The sequence below is a fragment of the Ptiloglossa arizonensis genome, chromosome 11, assembly GCF_051014685.1.
Source record: "Ptiloglossa arizonensis isolate GNS036 chromosome 11, iyPtiAriz1_principal, whole genome shotgun sequence".
NCBI classification, from domain to species: domain Eukaryota; kingdom Metazoa; phylum Arthropoda; class Insecta; order Hymenoptera; family Colletidae; genus Ptiloglossa; species Ptiloglossa arizonensis.
The window spans coordinates 14517358-14541700 of record NC_135058.1 but is presented as its reverse complement, the minus strand read 5'-3'; the positions used below and the strand labels follow the sequence as shown (position 1 = coordinate 14541700).

At 31.3% G+C, this 24343-nt stretch overlaps 7 protein-coding genes and 1 long non-coding RNA gene across 15 annotated transcripts in view; 5 read left to right on the top strand and 3 right to left on the bottom strand.

Moving 5' to 3' along the window:
• Nucleotides 1-5666, bottom strand: part of Trc (Serine/threonine-protein kinase tricornered) — a 91977-nt gene extending 86311 nt beyond the window's left edge. The window contains exon 1 of one of the 2 annotated variants that reach the window (XM_076323111.1): nucleotides 5126-5666. In XM_076323111.1, coding sequence (XP_076179226.1) covers nucleotides 5126-5271 — 146 coding nt within the window. In that variant the 5' untranslated portion in view covers nucleotides 5272-5666. The remainder of the gene's footprint in view (nucleotides 1-5125) is intronic. The other variant, XM_076323113.1, reaches the window with a different exon arrangement.
• Nucleotides 5667-6889: 1223 nt separating this feature from the next.
• Taf11 (TATA-box binding protein associated factor 11) lies at nucleotides 6890-8769 on the top strand. 4 transcript variants are annotated; one of them, XM_076323051.1, is made up of 6 exons: nucleotides 6890-7120; nucleotides 7228-7459; nucleotides 7540-7799; nucleotides 7884-7971; nucleotides 8077-8173; nucleotides 8251-8768. In XM_076323051.1, exons 2-6 carry the CDS (start codon nucleotides 7316-7318, stop codon nucleotides 8382-8384), a joined length of 723 nt encoding a protein of 240 aa, XP_076179166.1. In that variant the 5' UTR covers nucleotides 6890-7120; nucleotides 7228-7315; the 3' UTR covers nucleotides 8385-8768. The 4 variants fall into 4 exon arrangements, with proteins under 4 accessions (XP_076179166.1, XP_076179165.1, XP_076179167.1 ...); XM_076323050.1 differs by having other exon boundaries at nucleotides 6893-7130; XM_076323052.1 differs by having other exon boundaries at nucleotides 6897-7130; nucleotides 7228-7453; nucleotides 8251-8766.
• A 1116-nt stretch (nucleotides 8770-9885) lies between these two features.
• LOC143152590 (uncharacterized) lies at nucleotides 9886-10561 on the top strand (the record flags this gene model as incomplete). The annotated part of the gene is made up of 2 exons (XM_076322887.1): nucleotides 9886-10123; nucleotides 10218-10561. Coding segments are annotated over 2 exons (435 nt in total), but the record flags the coding sequence as incomplete, so codon positions are not given.
• Nucleotides 10562-11032: 471 nt separating this feature from the next.
• Blos4 (biogenesis of lysosome-related organelles complex 1 subunit 4) lies at nucleotides 11033-13223 on the bottom strand. 3 transcript variants are annotated; one of them, XM_076323054.1, is made up of 5 exons: nucleotides 12660-13223; nucleotides 12454-12525; nucleotides 12157-12378; nucleotides 11882-12109; nucleotides 11033-11808 (listed from the first exon to the last, which is right to left on the bottom strand). In XM_076323054.1, exons 1-4 carry the CDS (start codon nucleotides 12786-12788, stop codon nucleotides 11966-11968), a joined length of 567 nt encoding a protein of 188 aa, XP_076179169.1. In that variant the 5' UTR covers nucleotides 12789-13223; the 3' UTR covers nucleotides 11033-11808; nucleotides 11882-11965. The 3 variants fall into 3 exon arrangements, with proteins under 3 accessions (XP_076179169.1, XP_076179171.1, XP_076179170.1); XM_076323056.1 differs by having other exon boundaries at nucleotides 11034-11808; nucleotides 11882-12089; nucleotides 12660-13220; XM_076323055.1 differs by having other exon boundaries at nucleotides 11101-11808; nucleotides 11882-12092; nucleotides 12660-13207.
• Nucleotides 11250-11932, top strand: LOC143152589 (zinc metalloproteinase nas-36-like). Its single transcript, XM_076322886.1, has 2 exons — nucleotides 11250-11298; nucleotides 11459-11932. The coding sequence occupies exons 1-2, from the start codon at nucleotides 11250-11252 to the stop codon at nucleotides 11629-11631; spliced, it is 222 nt and encodes a 73-aa protein (XP_076179001.1). The 3' UTR covers nucleotides 11632-11932.
• A 523-nt stretch (nucleotides 13224-13746) lies between the features above and the next one.
• Nucleotides 13747-15203, top strand: LOC143152681 (uncharacterized). Its single transcript, XR_012993615.1, has 3 exons — nucleotides 13747-13761; nucleotides 14722-14787; nucleotides 14925-15203. It is a non-coding gene; the product is annotated as an uncharacterized LOC143152681 (long non-coding RNA).
• Tbc1d23 (TBC1 domain family member 23) lies at nucleotides 15054-20096 on the bottom strand. 2 transcript variants are annotated; one of them, XM_076323049.1, is made up of 9 exons: nucleotides 19827-20096; nucleotides 19092-19312; nucleotides 18628-18832; nucleotides 18297-18533; nucleotides 17768-18143; nucleotides 17491-17704; nucleotides 17152-17388; nucleotides 16471-16603; nucleotides 15054-16370 (listed from the first exon to the last, which is right to left on the bottom strand). In XM_076323049.1, the coding sequence occupies exons 1-9, from the start codon at nucleotides 19853-19855 to the stop codon at nucleotides 16112-16114; spliced, it is 1911 nt and encodes a 636-aa protein (XP_076179164.1). In that variant the 5' UTR covers nucleotides 19856-20096; the 3' UTR covers nucleotides 15054-16111. The 2 variants fall into 2 exon arrangements, with proteins under 2 accessions (XP_076179164.1, XP_076179163.1); XM_076323048.1 differs by having other exon boundaries at nucleotides 15055-16370; nucleotides 17077-17388.
• Nucleotides 20097-21365: 1269 nt separating this feature from the next.
• Tom70 (translocase of outer membrane 70) lies at nucleotides 21366-24242 on the top strand. The gene is made up of 8 exons (XM_076323361.1): nucleotides 21366-21798; nucleotides 22036-22209; nucleotides 22330-22537; nucleotides 22631-22772; nucleotides 22912-23263; nucleotides 23422-23646; nucleotides 23730-23950; nucleotides 24009-24242. Exons 1-8 carry the CDS (start codon nucleotides 21583-21585, stop codon nucleotides 24175-24177), a joined length of 1707 nt encoding a protein of 568 aa, XP_076179476.1. The 5' UTR covers nucleotides 21366-21582; the 3' UTR covers nucleotides 24178-24242.
• The last annotated feature ends 101 nt before the right edge of the window (nucleotides 24243-24343 follow it).

The window sequence follows — 24343 nt, the reverse complement described above, 5'->3', positions numbered from 1 at the left end:
AAAGAATGGCAAGAACTTATCGCAATGTATTTTTAATATATTTCGTTGATTCGCTCGTACGGTTTGTTTCTCCGCAAACTTTAAGCATACTTCTTCGAACTGTTTCCAATATATTTGCTACTATAATTGTTATTCCGGATTTAAAAAAAACTCTAACGACCGAGTTCTGCATACGACTATCGAACAGTGATCGCTACTGTTTTCGGATAACACGGTGGTCAGACCCGTTATTCATTATCCAACAATTGCTTCCATTGTTTTCGAATGTCGTGTAAAATTCGTTTAAAAAAATGAATGTAGTCCCCGCGGTAACGAAGCAACAATCTCCACTCGCTGCAATTGTTGTACCAATCCGTGTCGATTAACTCGTGCAGAACTCGCTTGTCGATCTTTTCTAGTTTGCCAGGGCCACGGAACGAATAATATCCGTATCTCTCGTACAGTTTCACGTGGATTATTTTAAACAATCTCGTTCAAAGTCTCATTGTTCCAACGACCTTCGTCTTGCTACTAGAGTAGATTAGCACGTAACGCGGAGGACAAGAGTTCGCGATATAGTAAACCGCGTGATACGAGACGGACAACTCGCACGAAATGCAACGATACGTTGCATTTGCGGTGTATGCACACGTTGCACTTTCTTTGCTGGGAAAACAACACGATTCGTTCGGTTCTTTCTAAGAAAAACCGAATCGACGCAGACCTCGAAACCGCTGTGTAGCGAAATGTGACGAAATCTCGTATAAATCGGGTATCTCGTTAAAAATTAATTCGACCGATTCGAGGAGCGCGCGAGGGTTAATATCCCGATTGTACGAGATGTAAAACTAGAAAATGGGATATCGCGGGCCGAGAATGGCTTTATAAATGTTAATGTACCGATCGTCGATCGAGTATCGGTCCGTTTGTGTCGTCCTCGCGTGGTCTGTAACTGAAACACTGGAAAAACGACATTTCGTATGCCGCGAGCTATTATTTGAAACGCGGCGCTTGCGAGTGTCGCGCGAAACGCTCGGCGAAATAGAGAAGAGGATATCGCAGTCTCTGTAACGGTATATTGACCTCCGATGCCGATTGTCGTAAACACGTATTCCACATCTTGCACGCGGCCGACTACTCGTAAACTTTCCTTAGTTAAAAGCTCTCGCGCTGCGACGTTTTCCTTCCTTGTGAACGAAGCTTTACCACCGTACGATTAAACGGTGCCTTGTATCGTCTCGATCGATCCGTTCCAGCGCGTCGAATCGCTTTACGATGATTTATAGAATTTTTACGGAACCTCGTAGATAGAGACGGCGCGAATAAAATAGCAATTGATAGACTTTGATTCGAGAACCACGCGATTGTAAACAAATCGCACATCGTTTCATCGTTCCTACAAGAGTAATATTTTAGCGACTGTAGCGGCGTAGCTCTATCGCGAGTAAAAGTAACGAAAAGAAAAAAAAAAGAATGTCGAATAAAGTTGCTCGTTTGCTTTGGCTGTACTTCTGTAAACGCAACAGTGCGTTTGCATCGGCCTTTTTCTTTTTTTTTTTTTAAATATAAATCAGTTCGTCTCGTTAAACCGTGTACACAAGTATTGAAAGTAAGTAGTAAGTTAATAAGTCGCTCGTCCTTTTTTGTTCTATTAGCGTTTTCTATTCTCGCTTACAAAAGAACATTCGCGAAGCTCCCAACGCCGACTTTAATGAAATTTTATAGGTTTGAGCAGTAGCCAAAAATAAGAAACATGTATTTCAGGCATTGTTTTCAGCTACCTTCCTATTGCTATCTTCGATAATATTAGGGAATACGAGAAACATTTTTAAACAAATTCTCGATGGTTCCTTTTGAGAAGACCATCACGATATAGACATGGATTGAAAGAAATAAATGGGAATGTCGGAAAATTAATTTTGTACACGCGTGACTGATTATTTATTACCATTTGAAGAAGATCGCTACGATTACGTACTACCTTTTTCTTATCAATTCTAAATATATACGTCTACCAATATATATGTCATTTTGAGATAAAAATGTAATTGATTGTCAATTCGGAATTGAAATGTTCGATATTTTGTATTTATAAAAATATTCAAAACAAAGATGGAAAACCGGCTTTTTTACTTTCTATATTAATTTCCTTTATCGGTAATTTTCTCCGATACGGCAATCATTTATATTGCATCGATATACATTTCTTAATTGTTCTCAAGTTTATAATAAAAAGTTGCAGTTGAATAAATCCTATTCGAAGTAATCCTACCTAAAAAAAAAAAAAAAGAAAAAATGAACTGAAAATCGATAGAAAACACCAGGCCCGGTCGCCCTTAGATCGATGACGATTGAACTTGAAGAATGAGGGAAAGCTCAAGTAGAGAAGGAGAAAAAAGCAAGAAATCGATAGGCGATACGCGTGTTTCCAGAATGGTGAAAACATCAACGCGCAGGATTTGCACGGAGAGCGCGATCGCGAGTGAGAATTGAAACCTAAATAAATCCATGTTCGCGAACGTAAAATTGTGATTTATTCGCGGCGCAACGGTCCGAAGGTTCGTCCGCAGGCTGAACAGACTTGACAGAGCGTAGCTCCGTAGTAAAACAGGCTCCGTCGACTCGACCGAGGAGACTCCGGTCGTTTCTCCTCCGGCCAACGACCGTCTTCTCTCTACCTTTGGTTTCGTGCGTTCGTAAGTGCATACGTCCAACCGACGTCTACGACGCCGCTCCCCTTTACGCGCGCCTCTAGATAAACGCGACATTTACCAGTTAAACTCGTACGTATGTACACACATCCGAAACGTCGATCCTTCCGAAGAAGCAGTATCGGGACGTGCCACGGCTTCTAATCAATTTCGCTTCGAGAATGAAATACCATTCGAGGAGACGCGCGAGTTTCTGGTATCGGTTTCTGCAATTTCGTAATACAAGCGGCGCGTTAGAAAATACAACGCGACTACGTTTACAAAACTTCCAATGCGGAGCGCACGAACTGAAACGAATCTCCACCCCCCCCCCCCAACCGAGAAAATGTACCGAATGTGAAATCTATTTTTGGTATTCCGCGCTTTCTTATTTTTCTTCTTTCAACGAGTACGAACTATAAATACCGAAATATTTTAGTACGCGAAATCCCGTTAAACGAAATCTTTGTTGTAATAAATTTTTGTTAAAGCAATCGATTCTGACCTGTTGCTGCCGAAACAATAAACGATGTATTTTTGGGAACAGCTAGGATACAAGTGATGGCCCTCGTACGAAAGTTACCGTAGTGTTAAACATTCTTTAACACGGTTCGCGAGAAACAATACGCTTGATTATTTTTCCTTTCTATGTATAACTATAGTTTATGGCCTTTATGTTTCTCTAGATTTCCAATAAATGTCTCGTTGCGCACAGGAAATATAAAATGCCCTCGAAATAAAATCCTTTAAAATTTTGAATCTCCGAACACATGTGTGTACGTTACGACATTAATATTTTAAAGATCCTTCGAAACGTTGTAGGATTTTTGTGGAATCCAAAGAATGGAATCCTCGATAGATTTAATGTTTAGATTTCGATAATTTCAAAGAACAATTCCGTCTCGGTTTTTACAAGATCCACTCAAGGTCAGCTTGTCAGTTTTAATAGGAATGCTATTATATTCTTGTTTCGATGCCATGAAACTACAGAAAAAGCAAATTGAAAAGACCCGTTTGAAGTCACCTAAAAATAACCGAAGGTCACAGGGAAACAGAAATATCTGAAACAATCGGGAGCTAAGATATTTACCATTCTGTACTTTATTTATAGAACACGACTTTTAAATATAGTTGCAATCTATTGCAAAGTAATCGATTGATCGTACGAAGAGTAATAAACATCTTGGTTTTCGCACATTACTAAAACTTCTACCATCCCGTGACCCTCGATTATTACAGGATATCCTTCGATCGGTTAGTTGAATTTCTTTTTCCCTAGATTTGTATACTACCGACATAAATATACACCAGCCCGTATAAAAAAAATGCAACGTTATCTTGAAATATCTTTAGAGTATATACTGGAAAAATTTTAGGATTCCAAATAAAAGGTCACGAAGGAAAGCCTTCTCGCATTTCCTTGTACCTCTAAACGTGTTCAATTCACAATTTTCGGTCACATTGTACAAAATATCCATAAATTTCGACAAACGTTCTGTTGTTAAGGTGGTAACATTTAAAATGCGTTGTTTGTGTGTAAATACCGCTAAATAACCTCTACGTGTCGATAAAAATTATAAATCGTAACGTAATTATTCTTAATGATAAGCATCTATTTATATTCTAAGAGAAAAATCGGTAAGCCGAGAGAAACGAACGAAACAAAAGTTTTCATGTATGTATGCGATGGTTTATGGAACATGTAATTTCATAAATTCCAGTGGAATGAAGTTTTTTAATTAAGAGCGGAACGTTGCTGTTGTAGCTGTATGCAAACCACAATATGTACATAATACAGCCTTGCAAGAAAATCGTTGAAAAATAATCAAAGACATATTTTTTTGAAGTTTCGTGTGAGTAATCGATTATGTCGAAAATAATAATATGTACGGAAAAACATTATTTTACATGTATAAGTTATTTTTTTGTTGGCATCACCTCTTTTCAAAGTCTACCATATAGTTTGGGATACCCTATACTTCAAGCGACAATATCAAGGTTACAAAAAAAGATGAATCTGCGAGGATTGCAAGCTGCAGTTTTCCTAAAAATGCGATCATCGATAAAGAAGTGGGCGTCTGCGTTCGATGTCATGTGTGTAAACGCGTCACGTTTTAACACGCACACGATTAGCAAGCTAACGTTGCAGGCAAAGCGAGAGTTTGATGATTTCATGAAAGAAAGAGATCAAGGAACGAAGGCGAGTCGGGAAACATTTGAAGAGAACAAGACCGGTTCCACGCGCGTTCCTGTCACGATATTTCGTAGGTGTGCGAAGAAGCACAAAGGCGTATATACACAACGATACCGTTGATAAAATATATGTACGATGGTATGTGTGGAAAGAGGCGTGCGCGCGTCAAGCGCGAACGTATATAAAGGGATTGTGCAGAGGTCGATGTAAATGAATTGTGTTTACAATAGTTCCTGCTCGTTATATTGGCAGTCTTTCGTACCGTCTACGAAGACAGTCTTTGCCACACTGTCTTATGTTCGGTGAAGAGCCGTCACTGGCAATGAGACCCTTTCTTCTCCTTTCGCCATAATTTTCCCGTGAAATCCGGCTCGCCTCGAACTTACACCGTGTATGTCGAAGGCACATCGTACTCACATCTTAATACGCGACTCCGTCTTGAAACTGCATTCGTAGGCCCGTAGTATTCGATGCTTGGATGCTATAGAACTCGCGTCAGCTCTTTGGCCGAAGTTACTCTCGATCGTGTTTGATATTCCACTGTACTCCACTCACTCACTACCGCGCTCCCCTCGACCCTCGAATAAGATAGGCGATACACTCGCGAGCTGCGGACCTACCGAGCTGCCAGCTTACCAGCTACCGTCCCGAGAGTCCCGGCCAGTTCTCGATGTCCGTTTTTCGCGCCGACAACTCTGTTCACCTTTCGGTCACGCAACGAACTCGTCATCAATCCGCACCGAATAACGAGTCTCTTTCTTCTCGAATCGCTTAAGAACGTTCGTCCAAAGACGATCACACCTTGATACACAATGAACGCGTGTATACGAACCGTGAAAATCGTGAAAACGATGAGATATTGACAAATACGTCGCGGCGTCGCGACACCGTCGACTAAATTTCACTCGGCCACCAGCTGGCGCCACGTTGCACTCCGTCCGTCGTCCTTTATCTCGTTAAAACAGAGGTTCCCAATCTTGTACGCCTTCTAGTCCTTTTCCAAAATTAAACTCGATACAAAAATAAAATGAAAATAGAAAGAAAAGAAAAACAAAATTAAAACTAATAGAAAATAACAATATTTCTCTATTTTGGAATCGACAGTCACAGCATCGTTGCATAATTGTTAATCGAAATTAATAATTAAAGCAGTAAAAAATGAAATGTAGTTTACAAATAATAATTTGTTATTAATAACAAAATCAGCAAGATTCTTGAACTTGATACTTACAGACCATATTTTTTATTTCTGAATTGAAAATAAGATTAAATAGTGATTCCTTCTTTTTTACATCAAGCATTTTTCTTAACTCGTTAGATATCTTTTTAAATATAATAAAAATTAATGTATTCGTCGATCTCCAAATAATTCTTAGTAATTTATTGACTAAATAAATCGATTAAGGAATTAGGAACCCCTGCGTAAAAATATTTTCATTGGACCGTAATATACTTCGCGCTTGTACTTTTTGAAAATATCGATATAGTATTTCGTTAAAACTTTGCATTTTTATTAATGCTTTATGTTCATTTATTCAGTGCCTGACAGTGAGAAATTTGATTGAATAATTGATGGTAAATCTATATGTTGTGAATTAATTTAACACAAAGTTTGTTACTCGTCGATTTAAAGAATTTTAAAAATATTTTACTTTATTTGTATATATTATATGCATTCTTTTGATATTATTATACCCATGATTCACAAAAATCTATAATTCGCTTATTCGTATTAAACTACACCATCATCTTTATTATTGATAAGAAAAAAAATAATATCAATAATTGCAACAAAACTTACGAATTAGATAAAACTATTGCTTAAGAAAACACAAAAGTAATCATCCATTTCATAATTGCAGTAATTTATACATAATGCGCAATATCAGTTATTCATTTTCCTTTTAAAAATCATCAATAAACGATGAATCAATCTAATTTGAAACTTAATTCCAGTCAAGTACAAGTCCACGTGCAAATATAACAATTACATCAAATTAATATTGTATAAAGATACATGAAAAAATATAAATTAATTCGATATAATTCGGATAAATGTTGCTTTTATTTTTATTTGGTAATTCACGATATGCATCTAACATTATGTTTGAGGAATTTTTTACGTGTTGGCAAATATGGCGGGATTGTTTGACTAGTTGAAATTAATGTTACTTTATTAAGTTAAACTTTTGTCAAACCACTGAACAAGAGTGTTACTACCCTACTCACATTTGTAGAATTTATCCTGCTTGTCCAAGTAACTTCAAGTAATATTTTTCTTTTTCTTGTAATGTACTTAGTATAATTGTTCTAACCTAAAACATCAAATTTTATTGTATTATAATAGACATTTTTCCCGTATAGATTTCATTAGTTGCAAATGGATACAATAATATTTTAATACCATCAAATATATAAAGTACTTTTGTAATTTTATATATTTTACCACACAATGGACAACATATTTGGTAAAGAAGATTCTGGAAATGAAAGCGAACACATAGATATTGATGATAAAGAAGAAAAGTATAACCATTCTCAAAATTCTGGATCTAAAGACGCAGAACCAATGGATGCTGATAATATACAGGTCAAGGTATATTCTATAAAAACTAAGATAGTTATATTATTTTGTTCTATTGATTTTGAAGTTCAATTTATTGGGTTCAACTATAGGTAGAATCAGATGCAATGAGTTCTCAATCTCAGTCGGATGTGGAAGATATAGGCTCTAATTCACTGTATGCAGTAGCAGAGGATCAATTGGAAATTGTAAAGCATGAAATCGAAAATAGAGAAGAAGAACAATCTACCGAAGATATATTTGGAAATGATATTGTATTGCCACATGCAAATCCAACAAATGTTAAAGAAAGACGAGAAAGTAAAGAGAAAAGTAAGAAAGAATTGGAAGAGGAGGAGAGGGAAAAAATGCAGTATGTATTTAAGTTTTTTTTATTATTTGTTTACATATTATTTTGTAGGTACATGCAGGTATATTAGTGTGTATTTCTTAATAGAGTATTAGTTTCAAACTTTACCGAGGATCAATTGGACAGATATGAAATGTATAGAAGAGCCGCTTTTCCAAAAGCAGCTATAAAGAGGGTAATATTTCTATTGTCTGTTTCTTCTGATCATCTTATGTATTTCACACAGAAAGAACTGTACTTTCTATTAAATACATTTTATAATTTGTATTCTTCGTTTTAGATTATGCAAACCATAACAGGTTGCTCGGTTTCACAGAATGTGGTTATTGCTATGTCTGGTATTGCAAAAGTGTTTGTTGGGGAAATTGTAGAGGAAGGTATAACTTGAATTTATGATCAAAAACTTTAACCAAGTAAAGGTTTCTTCATATAAAAATTTGAATTTTGAACACAGCCCTTGATGTTATGGAAGCTCATCAAGAAACCGGACCGCTGCAACCAAAACATTTAAGGGAAGCAGTTAGAAGATTGAGGCTTCAGGGACAAATTCCGAATGGTCGTGCTCATAAGTCATTCTTTAGGTTGTGAATATTTTACAACATAGTTGGTTAAAATTGAGATTCTAAATTTAAAAGTATATACAGTGATTCAAAAGTATATCAGTATAGAAAAATGATATTTATATATAAGATATAGAACAAATTAATGTCACACTAAAATCTTTAAAGAAAATTATCAAAATTAAAAAATTTTTAAAATCTCTTCAAAAAAAGTAGCTGTGATCATGAGTATAAATATGTCTTCAGTTATCGGCAGGTAAAATATTTTAGATATTCACTGGATAATGAAACTTTGATATTACTCATATGTATATCATAATAATATATTAAAGTTAGAACTATTACTTTGCACAAAACCCATATTTTTATAATTTTTCAAAGTTTGTATCCTTCGCTTTTGTTTTATATCAAAAACCATTTATCCATAGCTTACATTGATTAAAATAAACATTATCTTTATTTAAGTTAGGGAGAAAACAGATTGTAAATATATTGTAATGCAATTACTCTTATTAATTATTATTAATTTTATGTATTATAAAATGAAATAAAAGATAAGTAAATTTTATATGTCCTTCTTAATTTAAACACTGAAAGAAAAATTTAATGAAAACTTGTTGCTACTGTTAATTTCCGATTTATTAAATTTAGTAAAGAATTAGTTAATTATCCATAATTCCTTATTATTATACAGGAGTAATACTTTCATGTAATCAAAACAAAAAGTACCTGTTTTGATTTCAAACAATCACATCATTATTGACATTACAATATATTTTGTTACTTTATGTTCGTAATGGTTGTTTTAATTTTTTTGTTATTTTTGTGTATGACATGAATATATTCTCGAATAACGTATATATAAAATATGTGGTTAAAGCTGTCAAATAAACTTTAACTCTTTAACAAAGTCAGTTTCTGTATTGAGGTTAACTAATTCTTTCTTTTTATATATTAATTCTATCGAACTGCTAGAGCATCCTAAGGGATTAACATGATATGCGATTATTATCTACATTAGTATTAACGTACTGTTTTGGTTGCATTTTCCCAAAACGTTCCAATGACGAAGTCGAATTTAAAAAATTGCACAGGTCAAGGGAAAATGATTTAAAACGTACTTCGAATAATTTGGCAATTAATACCGCTGATAAATGGTACATTGAAATACATATTATACTTGAGTATATAATTTTGTCATACTTACCAACAAAATTATATAAAGGTTTATAGCTTATTCTTTAACGTTTTATATATTATGATTTAAAAATTTATTTACTTTAACATTCGGTTTCTTAATTTAGCATCTACGATACTTCAGAAGAAAATATTTATTTCACTAAAATAAATTTTATGCGAAAGCATTGTATAGATAATAGAAGAAAAATTAAGTACCATTATTACGATCTTGAACAAAGTGGACCGATTCGTTTACAAGAACATTCTTTTCGACTTAATGTTAAGGAACGCTCATATATACAAGTTAGTCATTTTAAGTGATTATATTAATAATTTTAGTATAACTTTGTAATAATGTTAATTCAATACATCGGATAAAATTGGTATCGCAACAGCACAATAAAAGATTATCGATTCTAAGATCAGACCAGGATGTGTATTGCTTAAAAAATTCAATAAGTCATCGAAAATTACTCAGTTACACGGAAAATACTATTCACAAAAATTCTTCGAGGGACGAGCAATTTCGCGAAACTAACACTCAGTTGCGCAAAAGAGGAAGCCTTACAAAGAAAACTGAGAAAACAGGTAGGTGTATAAAATGATCTACTATTCATAATCTATATTGTATGTTTCAAAGCACATTAACGTCCCGTACGTAAATTTTTAAAACATCTTATAGATCCCGACGAGCAGTGGGACGAATGGGCTGATTGGACTACATGTAGTGTGACTTGCGGAAGCGGTCGACAAGTTAGATGGCGTCATTGTTTAGCCGAAAACTGCATGAAAGGATTAAAAAAAGCACAAATAAAACCTTGTCGATTACAAAGTTGTAATTCTACCAATATTCTTCGCTGGCTTGGAATTAAATCCTAGTAGTTAATCTGATTAATTGAAAATAATCAAACAATATTTTCTATTAAATGTAATATCAATTATTTATATTTCACTTATTTCGCAAAAGCATTGATTTAATTTCGAGATACTTTTTCTGTATACACTTAAAGCTTGAATAAATATGACATCTTGAGAATGATTCTAAAATTTATTTTTATTCTTAATTAAGTCTGTACTGTTTTGTAAACAACTATCGAATTTGAATCGTTACATTTTAAAAATAATATCAGATAATTTCACCCGGTTACAACTTTAGGTGAAATTATATTTAAAAAATACATAACCTGTGATGCAAGTACTAAATGCACTAAGAAAAACGTTTATTGAATTATTGGTAATTGGACTCGTTATTACGGAATGTTTAACACTTTTAGAGTGCATCAATGTTTTAAATAGTACCCTGTCATTGCCATCTAATCGGGTAATGTCTTCTACATCTAAAATAGAAAATATTGAACAGGAAAGTCTGCAACATGTGAAACAATCATCTGTCGTAACGAATGGTTATAAAGACAATAAAAACGGAAGAAATTGGGAAACCGATAAAATCGGTAAAAATTCTAAAAAGTATATGATTATTAAATTAGTTTCGTATTTTGATTTTAATTGTAAATAAAGATGTCAATGTATACAAATATATCAACCTATTGAGATATAGAAAATATTTTAAAAGTTAATATGTTGTAATCAATCAATAAATCTAAATAAATATGATAGCAATTATTACAATTATGTATAAATTATTACTTCTACAGTAATAATAGTTACATCAAAATAATTTTAGTAAAAGATTATTCAATCATTTTTCAAAGACATGTACATATTCTATAATACTGAAACTCACTCGTTTTTTCATAACACATGTAATAATTACTAAAAATGTTATATAAAATATAAAGTTTGTTTAAAAAGTTGTAACTTATATATGTACATATAATATTATTAATTTATAACCTTACATTTGTAATAATGTTTTTGCATATTTGAAGACTATTATTTAATATACAAATATTGTGATGGCAGGGAGAATGAGTAGACAAGGACTACAAATTTGGGATCAATGGGGAAACTGGTCCAGCTGTAGTGTTACTTGTGGTGCAGGAAAGATATCAAGATGGAGACACTGTATAAGTGGAAGTTGTTCCTTTGGAGAAAAAAAAGCGCAATTAAGAACTTGTACACTTCCAGCATGTTAATGCATCTTTTTCAATGCAATTTTGGTAAATAGAGAACATAAGCTAACAAAATATGTACAAGCTAAATAATGGTAACTATTTTTGTTACACATTCCAATTTTAGCTATTACATTCAAGCAATAATTTAATATGACTTATCAAAGAACATATTCATCCAGCACATTTTGCATTTTAATCCTGAAAATAACCACAACTGAACTTACTAACCCATTTTCTTCTCAAATCTACAATAAAAATATATTAAGTTTACCCAATATTGTTTGTCCACGAAACATTAAAGATTTTTCTTTTATGTGCAATATATTTCCATCTGTGAGATTAATTAATAAAGATATTAAATTGCACTTTTGCAAATAAAAATATATTGTCTATTCAGTATTAAAGTAATCATGTGTTCTATAAATTGTTGGTGGTTCGTATAGTGGTAATTTATTTGGTACCACAGATTCTTGACTTTTCTTCTGAAAACACAATAATGCTTAAAAAAATTTTTCCCATAAAATTATAAATATAATTACTACTTACAAAAAAGGACAAAGGATTTAACATTCCAAATAACCTATCAGAAATTCCTAATTCAGCTTCTGCATTATCAACAGCAGCTTCTAAAGTGGTCAGATTTACATTAGCCATCGCTATAACATGTTCTAGAGCATCTATTCGTCTACATAGATGAACAACTTCTTGTTGTGTGTCTTGCAACTTTGGAATGTGTTGATCAATACATTGAGTACTTTCAGATTGAACCTTTCAACATAAAATATAATGTATTCACGATGTGTTCAATAAAAATTTCTAATCAAACAATCTATAATCTCAAACCATTTCAATAATTGATTGAAATTCTTCTAAGCGCATCATGACATCTTCAATCGCATCATGGAAACTTTTCATCTGAAATATCATTTTATGTTAATTTACATATTCCACGATGTACACATAATTTTGTGGTATAAAATTACACAAGAGATATAATTTAATATCACTTGTTAGGCGTCCGTAGAGGTTATGTAAAATATAATACTTGCTTGTATGGATAAATCTAATTTTGCATAATTTGCATAGTCCCTGGCCAATTCTTCAGCTATTGCAGCAGTATGTGAAGACATCTTTATATTTTTAGGGGAATTTATCGAAGGAATGAGAGATTGACACATAAATCGCCTTTACACCGATACTTTTAAATGCCCAAAACGCCATTCTCTTATGTCGGTAAACGAGACACATCCATATCACAACCAGGTATACAGGGTGTTCAACAGGTTTCTGTACAAATTTTGTCATCATATTATGTGGCTAAAATTTACAATTAGTTAAATTGTTTACAATAGCGTCCACTTATAACATGTTTAAGGAGTGTTGTATTATGTTTCTTAATGTTCTACTTGTCGCTAATTCTCAATTTTGAAGACATAATTATTAGAAATCTTGAACTATAACACGAGTGCATTTGTTCTAGAATAAAAGCAAAGAATGGAAAAGAACAATATTTCGTCGCGAGTAATGCCGAGCTAATTTGCTGTTGATCTATAATAGTTTCTTAATATATACGGATATATAGAATATTGTAATGCAGACAACTTTATGACTCATAAGAAACACAAGAATAGGAATGTAACTTTGATGTATTTTAAAAAAACTTTATTTCAAGTAATTTGAGTAGCTTTCTTTTCTCCCTTCTTTGTTTTCATTCCCTTTGTGTGATTATACGTAAAGAAACAAAAAAAAATATATGAAAACTGCAAGTGCCAGTCAATTATTACTTTCTTAAAATATAAAGTATTACAGAGTAGGATCTGAGAATAGATAGGATTTGGAAAATTTCATTAAGCTGTAAGAGTAAATAGTTGTAAGCTTGAAAATATTCTTAATTTCGTATTGTTAAAATATTTCAAGATCTATCTATGAAAATGAATGGAACTTTTTGTAATATTTTCTGAAACTGACAATTTTGATAGAATCTCACACGATATACATTGACAAGTTTTCTACATTAACCACCTTCATAGGCTTTACTGCGCAGTTAAATATAGTTCATAGAATTATCTTTCTTAAACGAAGAGGTCACTGAGAAACTACTGATATTTTACGAGGTCGGTATTTCAGATTGTATAACATCACTCCTGTAAGGTAAAACATCTACTTTATATATAACTGATCTCTAATTTACAAATGTATACAAGGTATTTCAAAAAGAAAGTCAAAAAGTTCTTTACCATTTTGAAATCTGTTACTTTGTAAAAAATTATGTATGTATAAGTAGGTAAACTTTTTACATGTGGAGTAAATAAACATTCAATTTTCGTAGATGTATATTCATATGTAGCTCGCGATTAGATCTCTGGACATATATATGTATACTTGACTTGATTTATTTAAAATATCTTGTATTGTAAAATAAATATTATTTAAAACTCATCAATAGTCTAATATAAGTCATCAATTTACTTCATGTATCAAATATGTAAAACATAGTTTTAAAGTATCTATACAGAATATTTTATTTATACTATATTTTTCTTATAGAAACATCTTCTAGAAAATGTTTGTAGAGAATGTTTTTATTCATACTGTGTAAAAGTATAAGTGTGAAAAAGTTAAAAAATATTTGATTACCTTTTTACTGAATATTTTTATTGAAATTATGTGAAGAAAAAATTAATGGACAAAAGTATTCAATATTATGCAAATAAAAATTTTCAATTGATATATTATTTAATTATAATTAAAATCCCTATTATTCTAAAAATTTGTGTATCTTTTTAAATAATTTTAACTCATGTTATTATGCTTTATACAAATTAATAGGTATAATTATATATTTTATTTTACAATCTTTTAAAAATACATATTCAATTGCATTCATAATGTATTACATACAATTTATTTACATGCAACTGAAAACTTGTATTTAAGTGCTTTACAATACGCTAACATTTTTTAAAATTCTAATAAGTTTCTTTAGTTAACAACTAACCCACTATTTATGTTCATCACTTATTGTGGAAGCACATAAATAGAAAATTCCTATTATACACAGAATTTGTTATACATATCATGAAATATATTACAGTTTTCTTTTGTTACAAGTATTAACAATGCTGGTAATATCTACAAGACTTCAAGTTCTGATAGGTTTATTAAACATATTTCAAGGTATTTATTTAAAATTTGAAAAACAGAATAACGGTTGATGTACATTAAAAATAATTACCTTTACACTATAACAATGAAATTACAATCATGTAAAAAAATCTATTGACAATTTATACACAAATTTACTACTGTTGCAGATAATATTGTCCCAAACTACAAAAAGGCAGTGCAACCATGTGCACAAGAACTTATTATCAAATTAATTTTTAAATTCATTAATACTAGAATAATTGTAGTTATTAATAGAAAAAAAATTATACCACGTAATTGTTTAAATATGTATGTCAGAAAAAGACAAAGATATTTTAATATGACAGATGTTTTTAAGAATTATAGATATATTTTCGAAAGATCGTAAATCGTAAACTTTAAAAATTCTTCGAAATATAATCAGGCAGTGTAATAGGTATGCCTGTAAAGTGATGATATTGTTTACTTTTCAATGTATTTTGTACCTTTTGTAAATATTTTATAAAGACAAGTATTGCAATACTATATACTATAAAATGCAAGTTTATAATCATTCACATATAATATTTCTCGAATCGTATTATATTAGGGCCAATTATCAGTTCGTTATAACGTATAGATATTATATATTAATGTATGCCAAAAATGCTGTAATAGCGCGTGATTCAAAGTTTTATGTGTCCCGTCAAAGAAAGAATGAATTATTAATGTTCATAGGTATCGACACCACGTTACGAATAATATTTATATGGAGGAACCAGCAATATCCCTAGTTCATGGCACATTACATTCCATCATATATATTCATAACAATGAATAATTTGCAGAGTCCATTACCTCTCCTATTCTTTTTATAGTAAGGCCACCGTTTAGCCACATGAAAATAAAAATTAAATTCAAAATTATTAATGCTTTTATGATATCATTGAATAAAAGAAATGCAAAAAATGCTTTCCATGGAAATTGTACGCTTTTAAACATTTTAAAAAGTGCATGAAATATTGTAAGTAATGGCTTAGTAAAATTATAAAAATCTTAAAATTCAACTATGAATCATGTTTGGCCGTATTATCAATGATGACATGTTAATCAGTTCTATATATGAAACGCTCAAGTTATTTTTAAAACCTTCCTCTATAGACTACTTTCTTTAATTATCTTAATGTTACACGTTGTATTTGTAGTACCATTTAATTAAGAACATTATAAACGATCAAATGAATAAAAAATGTCCATTCTTACGTTTGCCCGAGAACACTTTTCTAAAATAAATTGAATCTTATCGAATCTGTACACCATAGTTAAACCATTGTACATAGTGTTATAAAACTCTTTAACATGAATTTAATGTTTTTCATTGTTTCAGAATCTGTTGCATGATCAATTTGGTAGCCTCGCTTGCGTTAGGAATAAGAAACTTATCCATGTCTGAAATGACTGTATCATAGTATTGTATTGTACCATATTTAAAAGTGATCAAATCCGAGTGTTGTTTTTTAGATGTTATTTTAACAATACTTGTCAATGGACGTTTGACAATTACGTGTGCTGCACCTTTTCTTTCTGGTATTTTTCGGAGTACGATAAGATGAGTATCGGTAACCAAAAGTATACTAAAAACAAAATTATGTACATTAAACATTTACTTAAAATGTATATTTCTTTTTTTATTTATTTCGATTCAGTACGATTCAATTTTACTAAAGCATTCACCTATCACAGAGATCTCCGTTAACTTTCATTTCTTGACATTTAAAGGAATGTAATAATTTTGGATCCTTCATCCATTGTTGAATAGATACTACTTCAATAGGTTCTTCACTTTCATTATTTGTCATAGTCATATCTGCAATACATAATGCATTGCACGTACAATATGTCATATATAACATAAACAAAAATATACAATATTACAGGCAGTCTGGGATTGGCGCTGCTACATAACATAGACGGGATAAAATCCCTGAGTAGTTGTTTTTCGGTTCTTTCTTGTCGAAGACGAGAGCGAGATAAAATGAGAATGGTTTAGAGGGAGTGAAAGTGAGCGAAAAATAAGGCAAATGAATTACATTGCATGCAAAGGACAGAGTATAGGGCACCTAAAAGACGGAACGAGGCAAGATATTAATGTTTCGTCCGTCTCGTACCATTCCTTATTCACTTTCCGACCCTCCAATTCGCTCTCACCTTCGCAGGGCAGGAATGAAACAAAATTAGTGGGGGGAGTGTCCAACACTCATAAGACAGGCCAAATCCAGCTCTCATCTAGAGAATATTGTATATGATAATACATTTTGTGAACATATAAAGTTAGATTACCCAATTCTTGATCGTCATCTATGCTAAATACAGGGCCCATTTTCTTTTGCCGTTTAATATACTCTAGGTCTTTACCATTTCTATTTCCCACGTTATTATGAACACTTGCTGATGGATTAACAATATAATCAAATAACTTTCCCTTCACTTTTCTAATCTTCCCCAAAAAATCAGAATTATTATTCTTGACTTTGGCAGGACTTGTTTCATTAGAATTTGTTTCAGATATATTAGCATTGCATACTAAACAATGCTGTGAATTATGATCAACAAGACTAGAAACAACCTCATCACCGAAATATTCATGTATAGCTGAAATAAAATGAGTACCATTAAGAATGAAACTCAATTTGTATTTTTATTTTGTAACTCATTTTGTATTGTAACTCATTTTGTATTGTAACTTTTTCTTACCTTGGTATCCTGATGTAACCATACTAACATATTGGGTATGTTTCTGTAGAAAGGATGCAACCACCATGTGTGTATAACGATCTTCTTCTTGCCTACCACTTCCTAAGAAACAAAGGTGTTCACCTCCAGCTTGTGATCCAACAGCTAGTGCTTGTCGTTGTGCCTGTAATAATCCTTGCACTGCTGTAGCAAAAGCAGCAGGTTCTTGAAGCATCTGAAATTTCATTTTCGAATTTTAATAAAATATTAACACAATGACATGTAAAAAGGAACATACCAAATTACAATCTAGATGAAACGCAGTTGGCAAGTGTCCTGCATTATATTGCTCCGCGGGTCTACAGTCCACTAGAAAAAATCTGACAGATTCAACAGAGGTGTTAGGTACGGACGGAGTTTCAATAGAATTTTCAACTAATTCTTGGGCTGATACAGGTAAGCAGAGCGCATGTGATATATATTTTTCATCAAAACTTTCCCCAAACATAATAGGATATAAATCCTGCTTAAAAGACGATGGTGTTTTCATTGCATAATATTGTGCTAATGAACAAAAATCTGTTACATCTTCCGCTTCCAAAGCACAAGGCATAGCAGCTATCGCATCGATTATACTCTGTTTATCATTATCTTTCATACTTAAAATTTGCTCCCTGAATAAAACAGTAAAATAAATTCTATAAAAATAGTATCTTGCCCGAAATAAAACATGTATACATAAATTTCATAGTTCTTACCTGATATTTATTACCATAATAAGTGACAAAAATAACAAAACATGTATATATAAATTTCATAATTCTTACCTGGCATTTATAACCATAATAAGTGATAGAAATAACATAAAAAATGGATCAGATTGCATAAAGTATAAATCCCACATTGTACACACAGCTGGTAGTGAACACACACCAGCAAAAAGAGTAGTCACCCATCCTTTTGTATATTGATCCGGAGATACCCTTTTTGTATCCAAGAAAGAACATAATTCTGGTTCGTGATAAAGTAATAACAATCTTAGTACAGAACTGTATGTTTCGCCTCTAGAAATATATAGATAAAATAATTATATTAAATTGATTTTTATTTTAAATTATTCAATTCTAATAAAGTAATCTTAAATACAAGATATTGTACCTAGGAATATAGATATCTATTATCGCTTCAAATAAATTATATGTTGCAGTACGTGGAAGTTTTAAAGCTATTAATGGACCCAGTAACTCTATCCATCCATTTCCTACTTTATATTGTTTCCCTTTACTTCTACAATAAAATGTTAAAATAGACTCTAAATCAGAAACAACAGAAACTTTGTCTTCATCATCATTGCCTAATTTTGCTGCAACAAACATATAACAATTACAATATTTTTTATATTATAACAATAAGATTTTTACAACTGTAAATATGTGAATTAACAAATATAATTTTTCAATGCAAGTATCAAATTTTGAAATATAAGATATTTGATTGTGAAATACAGATTATTCAAATAAGATAAGCTTAAATAAATTTCCTATTGTAAAAATAAAAATATATGGATGTCTATATCTATACATGAATCAGTTTGATTAAACATAACATACAGTTCAACTTACCAACTAATTGTTGACAATCTTCACGAATAATATTTTGTTCAGGTAAATCAAAAACTTCATTAAAGTGACTTAATTGATTGCCCCGATCGATAACATCTAAACAAGCCTGCCATACGTCAGGCCTTAAATTTATAGGAACTGCTTGTCCTTTGCAAATTGCGTATATATCGGATGCAGATGGTGCCTCAGTATCGAGGAGAGCTGCTTCTAGCTCCAATATCCTAATTTGATTAATTTTATAGAATGAAACATTGATTTATATAGATTTAATTTATTTATGACTTTCTTAACTTTGTCGTGTAATTTGTACCAATTTAATATAACTTATACAACAGTTATTTTATATTGATTTTCCTTCAATATAATATTTGCATAAGGTAATTAACAAACATCTGTAAGCATATTAAACTCTAAGCAAATATTAATTAGCCTTTCAAAAAATGTCAGTTGCATGTTTTTGCCAAACAAAAAAGGTTAAGAAAACATTTAAGAACCAAGATGATACGTAAAATTTGCACGTAGTAATATCTACATTTGTTTATTTTTAGTACACTAATCTTTTCTAATATTCGTGGAAAATGATAGTGAAATAATCCTATAAAAAGTTAAACTTAGATTACGAGAAAATTTGTTAAAATTTAGCAATGATGAAAGGAACGATTAAAATTTAAGTTTGGTGAAAAAACAATTTCACCTCGTTTAAAGAAATACAACAAAATTTTAAAATCAGCTCACCAGGTGTTTTCATCTTCTTGTAGTGCCATTTTGATAAATGTCACACTCTTATCGATATGTGTTAAATAACGTGTATTACATGTACGTTACAATTTTTGACAGTGTAATAAACGTTTTCGATCACTTAGCATTCTTCGACGAATTTCATTGCTTTCATGACATTTCTCGCGCTTTGTGTTCTCTTTAAAATTCAATGATCTATAGATATCACTGTGGACAATACTTCGCTCCTGTTGACAGACCGTTGCCATCTTTCAGGGAAAGTTTTGTACATGCGCCAAAAAAAGGCGCGAATATCAAACGACACAAGTATCTTCATTAACGAAAAATTATTACGAAAAATAATACATATTGCTTTTTTTTATAATACAACTTGATTGATGACATTCGTAATAATATTTCAATGTAAGACATAAAAATTAAAACAGAACATCTTCTGAGCTGAATCCATTTAAATATACGTACACGTAGATATACATTTAGAATTATGCCTTAGATGCTTTATAAAAATATATTTGAAAATATCCTGACAATTGTAATACTACATACAAAATTGTTTTCTGTACTAAGCCGAACAAAAAGAATTAAATTGCCAAAATCGCTTACTCGATTTTGAGTTGTGTTAGGCAGAATCTTTATTTTATTTCGCGCCCATTTAATTAAGAAACGTGCGCGCGCGTGTGTGGTTGTTGGTCACTCGATTTAAATTATTGCACTCTCTGTAGATGGAAAAGATGTATTTCATGTATCTTATTGTATAGCATAAAAATAAATATAGCGGTAGGGTAGCCACGCGATATGATCCTTCTTTATCACTGTAAATATCTATCACAATTTAAATAATAATGGTTAATTAAAAATACCATATCCTATTGATAATTAATTTTGCTCTTTTTCTTGTGAATACGACAGAGACGTATGAAGAGATCCGCGATGTTGAATCTCATTATTAAATAGCTTAGCACATGACTTATACATTTTTGAAGTTAATTTTTTCAAAACCGAGAAATTGTCTTGACAAATTTTTTTTCGCATTTTTAATTTATTTTAATTAGAATAATAATCTATTTTTAACTTGTGCACGTATTTAAACGAAGCCTGTCACGTGAACAAAATTTCATTGGAGCACTTTGTCGATATGACGCTCTAGCCAAGGATGTTACATATCGTACGTCCAACCACAGTGGATCTAAACTTGAAAAGACATGACGAAGGATTAAAAATTGTCAACAAAATAACAAAAAGTCATCGTTAAATTATACTTCGATTACTACTGTATCGTTGTAAATAATTTTCATTTGTTACACTTTTACGAATTTTCATTCACTATGTGTCGGACTATTCACGATATTTTATTTCGTGATATACAAGATGGAAAGAAAAAAGGTTTTATAACTTTTAGGGTAGATAGTACTCGCTACGTGGAACAGAAAAGTCTTAAAAAAACATGAGTCGAGAAACTAGTATTTACAAACTTATAAACTCTTTTTCCTTTCTATCTTGTATATATGCACTTCCTCGTGATAATCGATGAAGTTAAGCGCTATTTTACGCGACGGTGAAAATGCGTACTAAACGCATTCACTTCTTCGAGGATTCGTCTGCATTGTCTGCAAGTGAGTGCGGTGATATGTTGTGTACTTGATGGACTTTACGGTAATTCTCACTGTCTTCTCTCGTGCCGCTGAGATTTGAAGAAAATCACGAGAAGAATATAACTCGTGTCACTTATAGACAGTGAAGAATTTGAGGCAGCATGACCGGCACTCCACTACCAAAATGGCAACTTGCTTTAGCTGTTGGGGCGCCGGTTGCCTTGGGCCTCGGTTATATCTATTACAAGAATAGCAGCAAGCCACCATCGAAACTTAATCGTGATAAGTCGAAAGAAAATGGGACATCAACAATTGATAAACAAATCTCTATTGACATTGATTATCCAACAAAGAATGGGCCCAGTTTTGAAATCGAGGTTAGAAATATTTTTATTATGTTGCAAATGATAAATTGGTTGCGTAAACACTTATAATACAAATTTTAGATATTTTCAAAGTAGATGTTCTGTAATTTATTTTTTCTTTTTTTTTTTAAATGTTATGTTGCGATAAATTAAAATCTCAAACAATTTGAAAGTAATACTGTTATTTAATTATATTTCGTTGAAATGCAAAAATTCTATATATCAAAATGTAGATGTTTCCTATTACAGACACCGTTGGAAAAAGCTCAAAAATTTAAATGTGAGGGAAATGATCACTTTAAAGTTGGAAAATACGATGAAGCGATTACACAATATAATAATGCTATCGAAATCTGTCCTAAGGAGAATACTGATGTTTTAGCTACATTTTACCAAAACAGAGCAGCTGCTTATGAACAACTGGTAATAGTTTTTTTGTTATTGATATTTGTTTAATGATAATATTCTGTAATATAATGTAATTTACTTTTTTTTATGAAAATTGGTTTGTAATTTTTGATTATACATTGCAATATGTTACAGAAAAAATACAGTGCAGTAAAAGAAGATTGTACAAAAGCTTTAGAATTAAAACCAAAGTATCCAAAAGCATTAGTACGTAGAGCACGAGCATTGGAATACTGCAATAATTTAGAGGCAGCTTTAGAAGATGTCACAGCTGCTTATATTTTGGGAAATTTTTGTGATCAATCAACATTAACAATGGCAGACAGAGTGTTGAAAAAATTAGGTATACTTTGTATTAAACATAGGACATTATTTCTATTGGTTAAAGCAAATATAAATTAATAAGGATAAATATGAATTTGAAACTTCTTTTTAGGTAGACAGCATGCAATGGAACATTTGTCGAACAAGAAGTATACTATGCCTAGTAAACATTTTATTTTAAATTATATTAATGGCTTTCAAAAGGATCCTGTTTTTACAATGCTTCAAAATATTGACAAAAGTAATATATCTCCGTAAGTATTTCAAAATTTCTGTTACAATTGTTATTCACTTTAATGTTACTATACTATTGCTAAATTCTGTACTGTTCAATGATTTATTATCTGTTTTTTTTTTTTTTTTTTTTTACTTTTACAACTATTTAATTTGTAGGAGTTTTGCAAAAATTTTGGAATGTGTGAAGAAACAAAAGTATGATGATGTAATACCACTTTGTAACGAAGAAATTAATAGTTCTGAATCAGAAACATTACCACACAAAATGGAAGAATTACTTTTACGAGGTACATTTTACTTTTTACAAGGACAACATGATGCTGCACTTGAAGATTTTGGAACAATTATAGACAGCAATGTTGTTTCAAAGGATATAAAAGTAAATGCTTTGATAAAAAGGGCTACCTTATATATGCAGTTAGAAAATCCAGAAAAAAGTTTTTATGATTTTCAAGTGGCTGCTGAACTTGATCCTGATTGTGGTGACATTTATTCGTATAAGGGACAGGTACTATTGATATTTACAATTCTCTAAATATTATAAAAAGGAACATATTTATTAATAAATGATATCTTTATATAAGATAAAAATAAGATGAATATAAGTCGTCAGTATTGTCATTAAATTCTAATATGGTAATTTATAAAACCATGATACAATTGCAGCTAAATTTAGTTATGGAAAAAATAGATGAAGCTAGAAAAGATTTTAATAAAACTGTTGAACTCAATCCCAATTTCGGAGTGTCGTATGTACAAAAATGCTGCGTAGACTATCAGTATGGCATAATTAAAGGGGATATGGAAATAGTAGAACAAGCAATGAGGAATTTTGAAAGTGCCTGTGAAAAGTTCCCAGACTGCTCTGAATGTTACATACTATATGCACAGGTATAAACAAATATTACATTTTATATTTTATTAAAATAAATATTACAATAGTTATAAATTTAATACATTATTTCGAAACACAGATATTATCAGAAAAGCAAGAATATTATAAAGCAGATACTTTCTACAAGAAAGCATTGGAGAAAGATCCAAAAAATGCAATAATCTATGTACATAAAGCTATGTTACAATTAAAATCGACCGGTGATATCGATAAAGCTATCGAATATATCAATAAAGCTATAGACTTAGATGATAAATGTAAAATGGGGTATGAATCCTTAGCAACGATTGAAGTTCAGAGGTAAGTGAATAGTTTTAAATGTGTAAATTTTTATTTGTAAATTTGAATATTTTGACAGGGGTAATCTAGAAGAAGCAGTAACATTATTTGACAAGGCCTTAGCGTTAAATAACACAATTACAGAGATTACAAATATTTTCAGTCTAAGAGATGCCGCGAAAGCGCAGCTTGCATTAAAGAATAAATTAGGGTCAGATGCACTATGGAATTTACAGACTGTTTCATAAGTTTTCGTACAACTGCATGGAATAAAGACGAAATTTTGAATAAAAGATATGCATGGTTACCAGAACTAAGGAATGAAGTTTCATATCTATGATATAACCTATAATCGTAATTTTATGAGATTTTAATAGGAATTTCATAATGTTACACCTGCAAATTCTTTTCACA

What these genes read in the sequence shown, in the direction of transcription:
- Tbc1d23 (XM_076323048.1), bottom strand. Translation starts at nt 19,855, where the DNA reads ATGGCACTACAAGAAGATGAAAACACCTG. An exon ending in TTCATCTAGATTGTAATTTG is followed by an intron (nt 17,705 to 17,767) that starts GTATGTTCCTTT and finishes ATGAAATTTCAG; the next exon opens with ATGCTTCAAGAACCTGCTGC. An exon ending in AACGGAGATCTCTGTGATAG is followed by an intron (nt 16,371 to 16,470) that starts GTGAATGCTTTA and finishes TTTTGTTTTTAG; the next exon opens with TATACTTTTGGTTACCGATA.
- Tom70 (XM_076323361.1), top strand. Translation starts at nt 21,583, where the DNA reads ATGACCGGCACTCCACTACCAAAATGGCAACTTGCTTTAGCTGTTGGG. An exon ending in CAGAGTGTTGAAAAAATTAG is followed by an intron (nt 22,538 to 22,630) that starts GTATACTTTGTA and finishes ACTTCTTTTTAG; the next exon opens with GTAGACAGCATGCAATGGAA. An exon ending in GCAACGATTGAAGTTCAGAG is followed by an intron (nt 23,951 to 24,008) that starts GTAAGTGAATAG and finishes ATATTTTGACAG; the next exon opens with GGGTAATCTAGAAGAAGCAG.
- Blos4 (XM_076323054.1), bottom strand. Translation starts at nt 12,788, where the DNA reads ATGTGTCAATCTCTCATTCCTTCGATAAATTCCCCTAAAAATATAAAG. An exon ending in AATTAGATTTATCCATACAA is followed by an intron (nt 12,526 to 12,659) that starts GCAAGTATTATA and finishes ATGATATTTCAG; the next exon opens with ATGAAAAGTTTCCATGATGC. An exon ending in TAAATCCTTTGTCCTTTTTT is followed by an intron (nt 12,110 to 12,156) that starts GTAAGTAGTAAT and finishes AATTTTTTTAAG; the next exon opens with CATTATTGTGTTTTCAGAAG.
- LOC143152589 (XM_076322886.1), top strand. Translation starts at nt 11,250, where the DNA reads ATGTACATATTCTATAATACTGAAACTCACTCGTTTTTTCATAACACA. An exon ending in CTCGTTTTTTCATAACACAT is followed by an intron (nt 11,299 to 11,458) that starts GTAATAATTACT and finishes TTGTGATGGCAG; the next exon opens with GGAGAATGAGTAGACAAGGA.
- Taf11 (XM_076323053.1), top strand. Translation starts at nt 7,316, where the DNA reads ATGGACAACATATTTGGTAAAGAAGATTCTGGAAATGAAAGCGAACAC. An exon ending in CAAAAGCAGCTATAAAGAGG is followed by an intron (nt 7,972 to 8,076) that starts GTAATATTTCTA and finishes TCTTCGTTTTAG; the next exon opens with ATTATGCAAACCATAACAGG. An exon ending in TGGGGAAATTGTAGAGGAAG is followed by an intron (nt 8,174 to 8,250) that starts GTATAACTTGAA and finishes TTTTGAACACAG; the next exon opens with CCCTTGATGTTATGGAAGCT.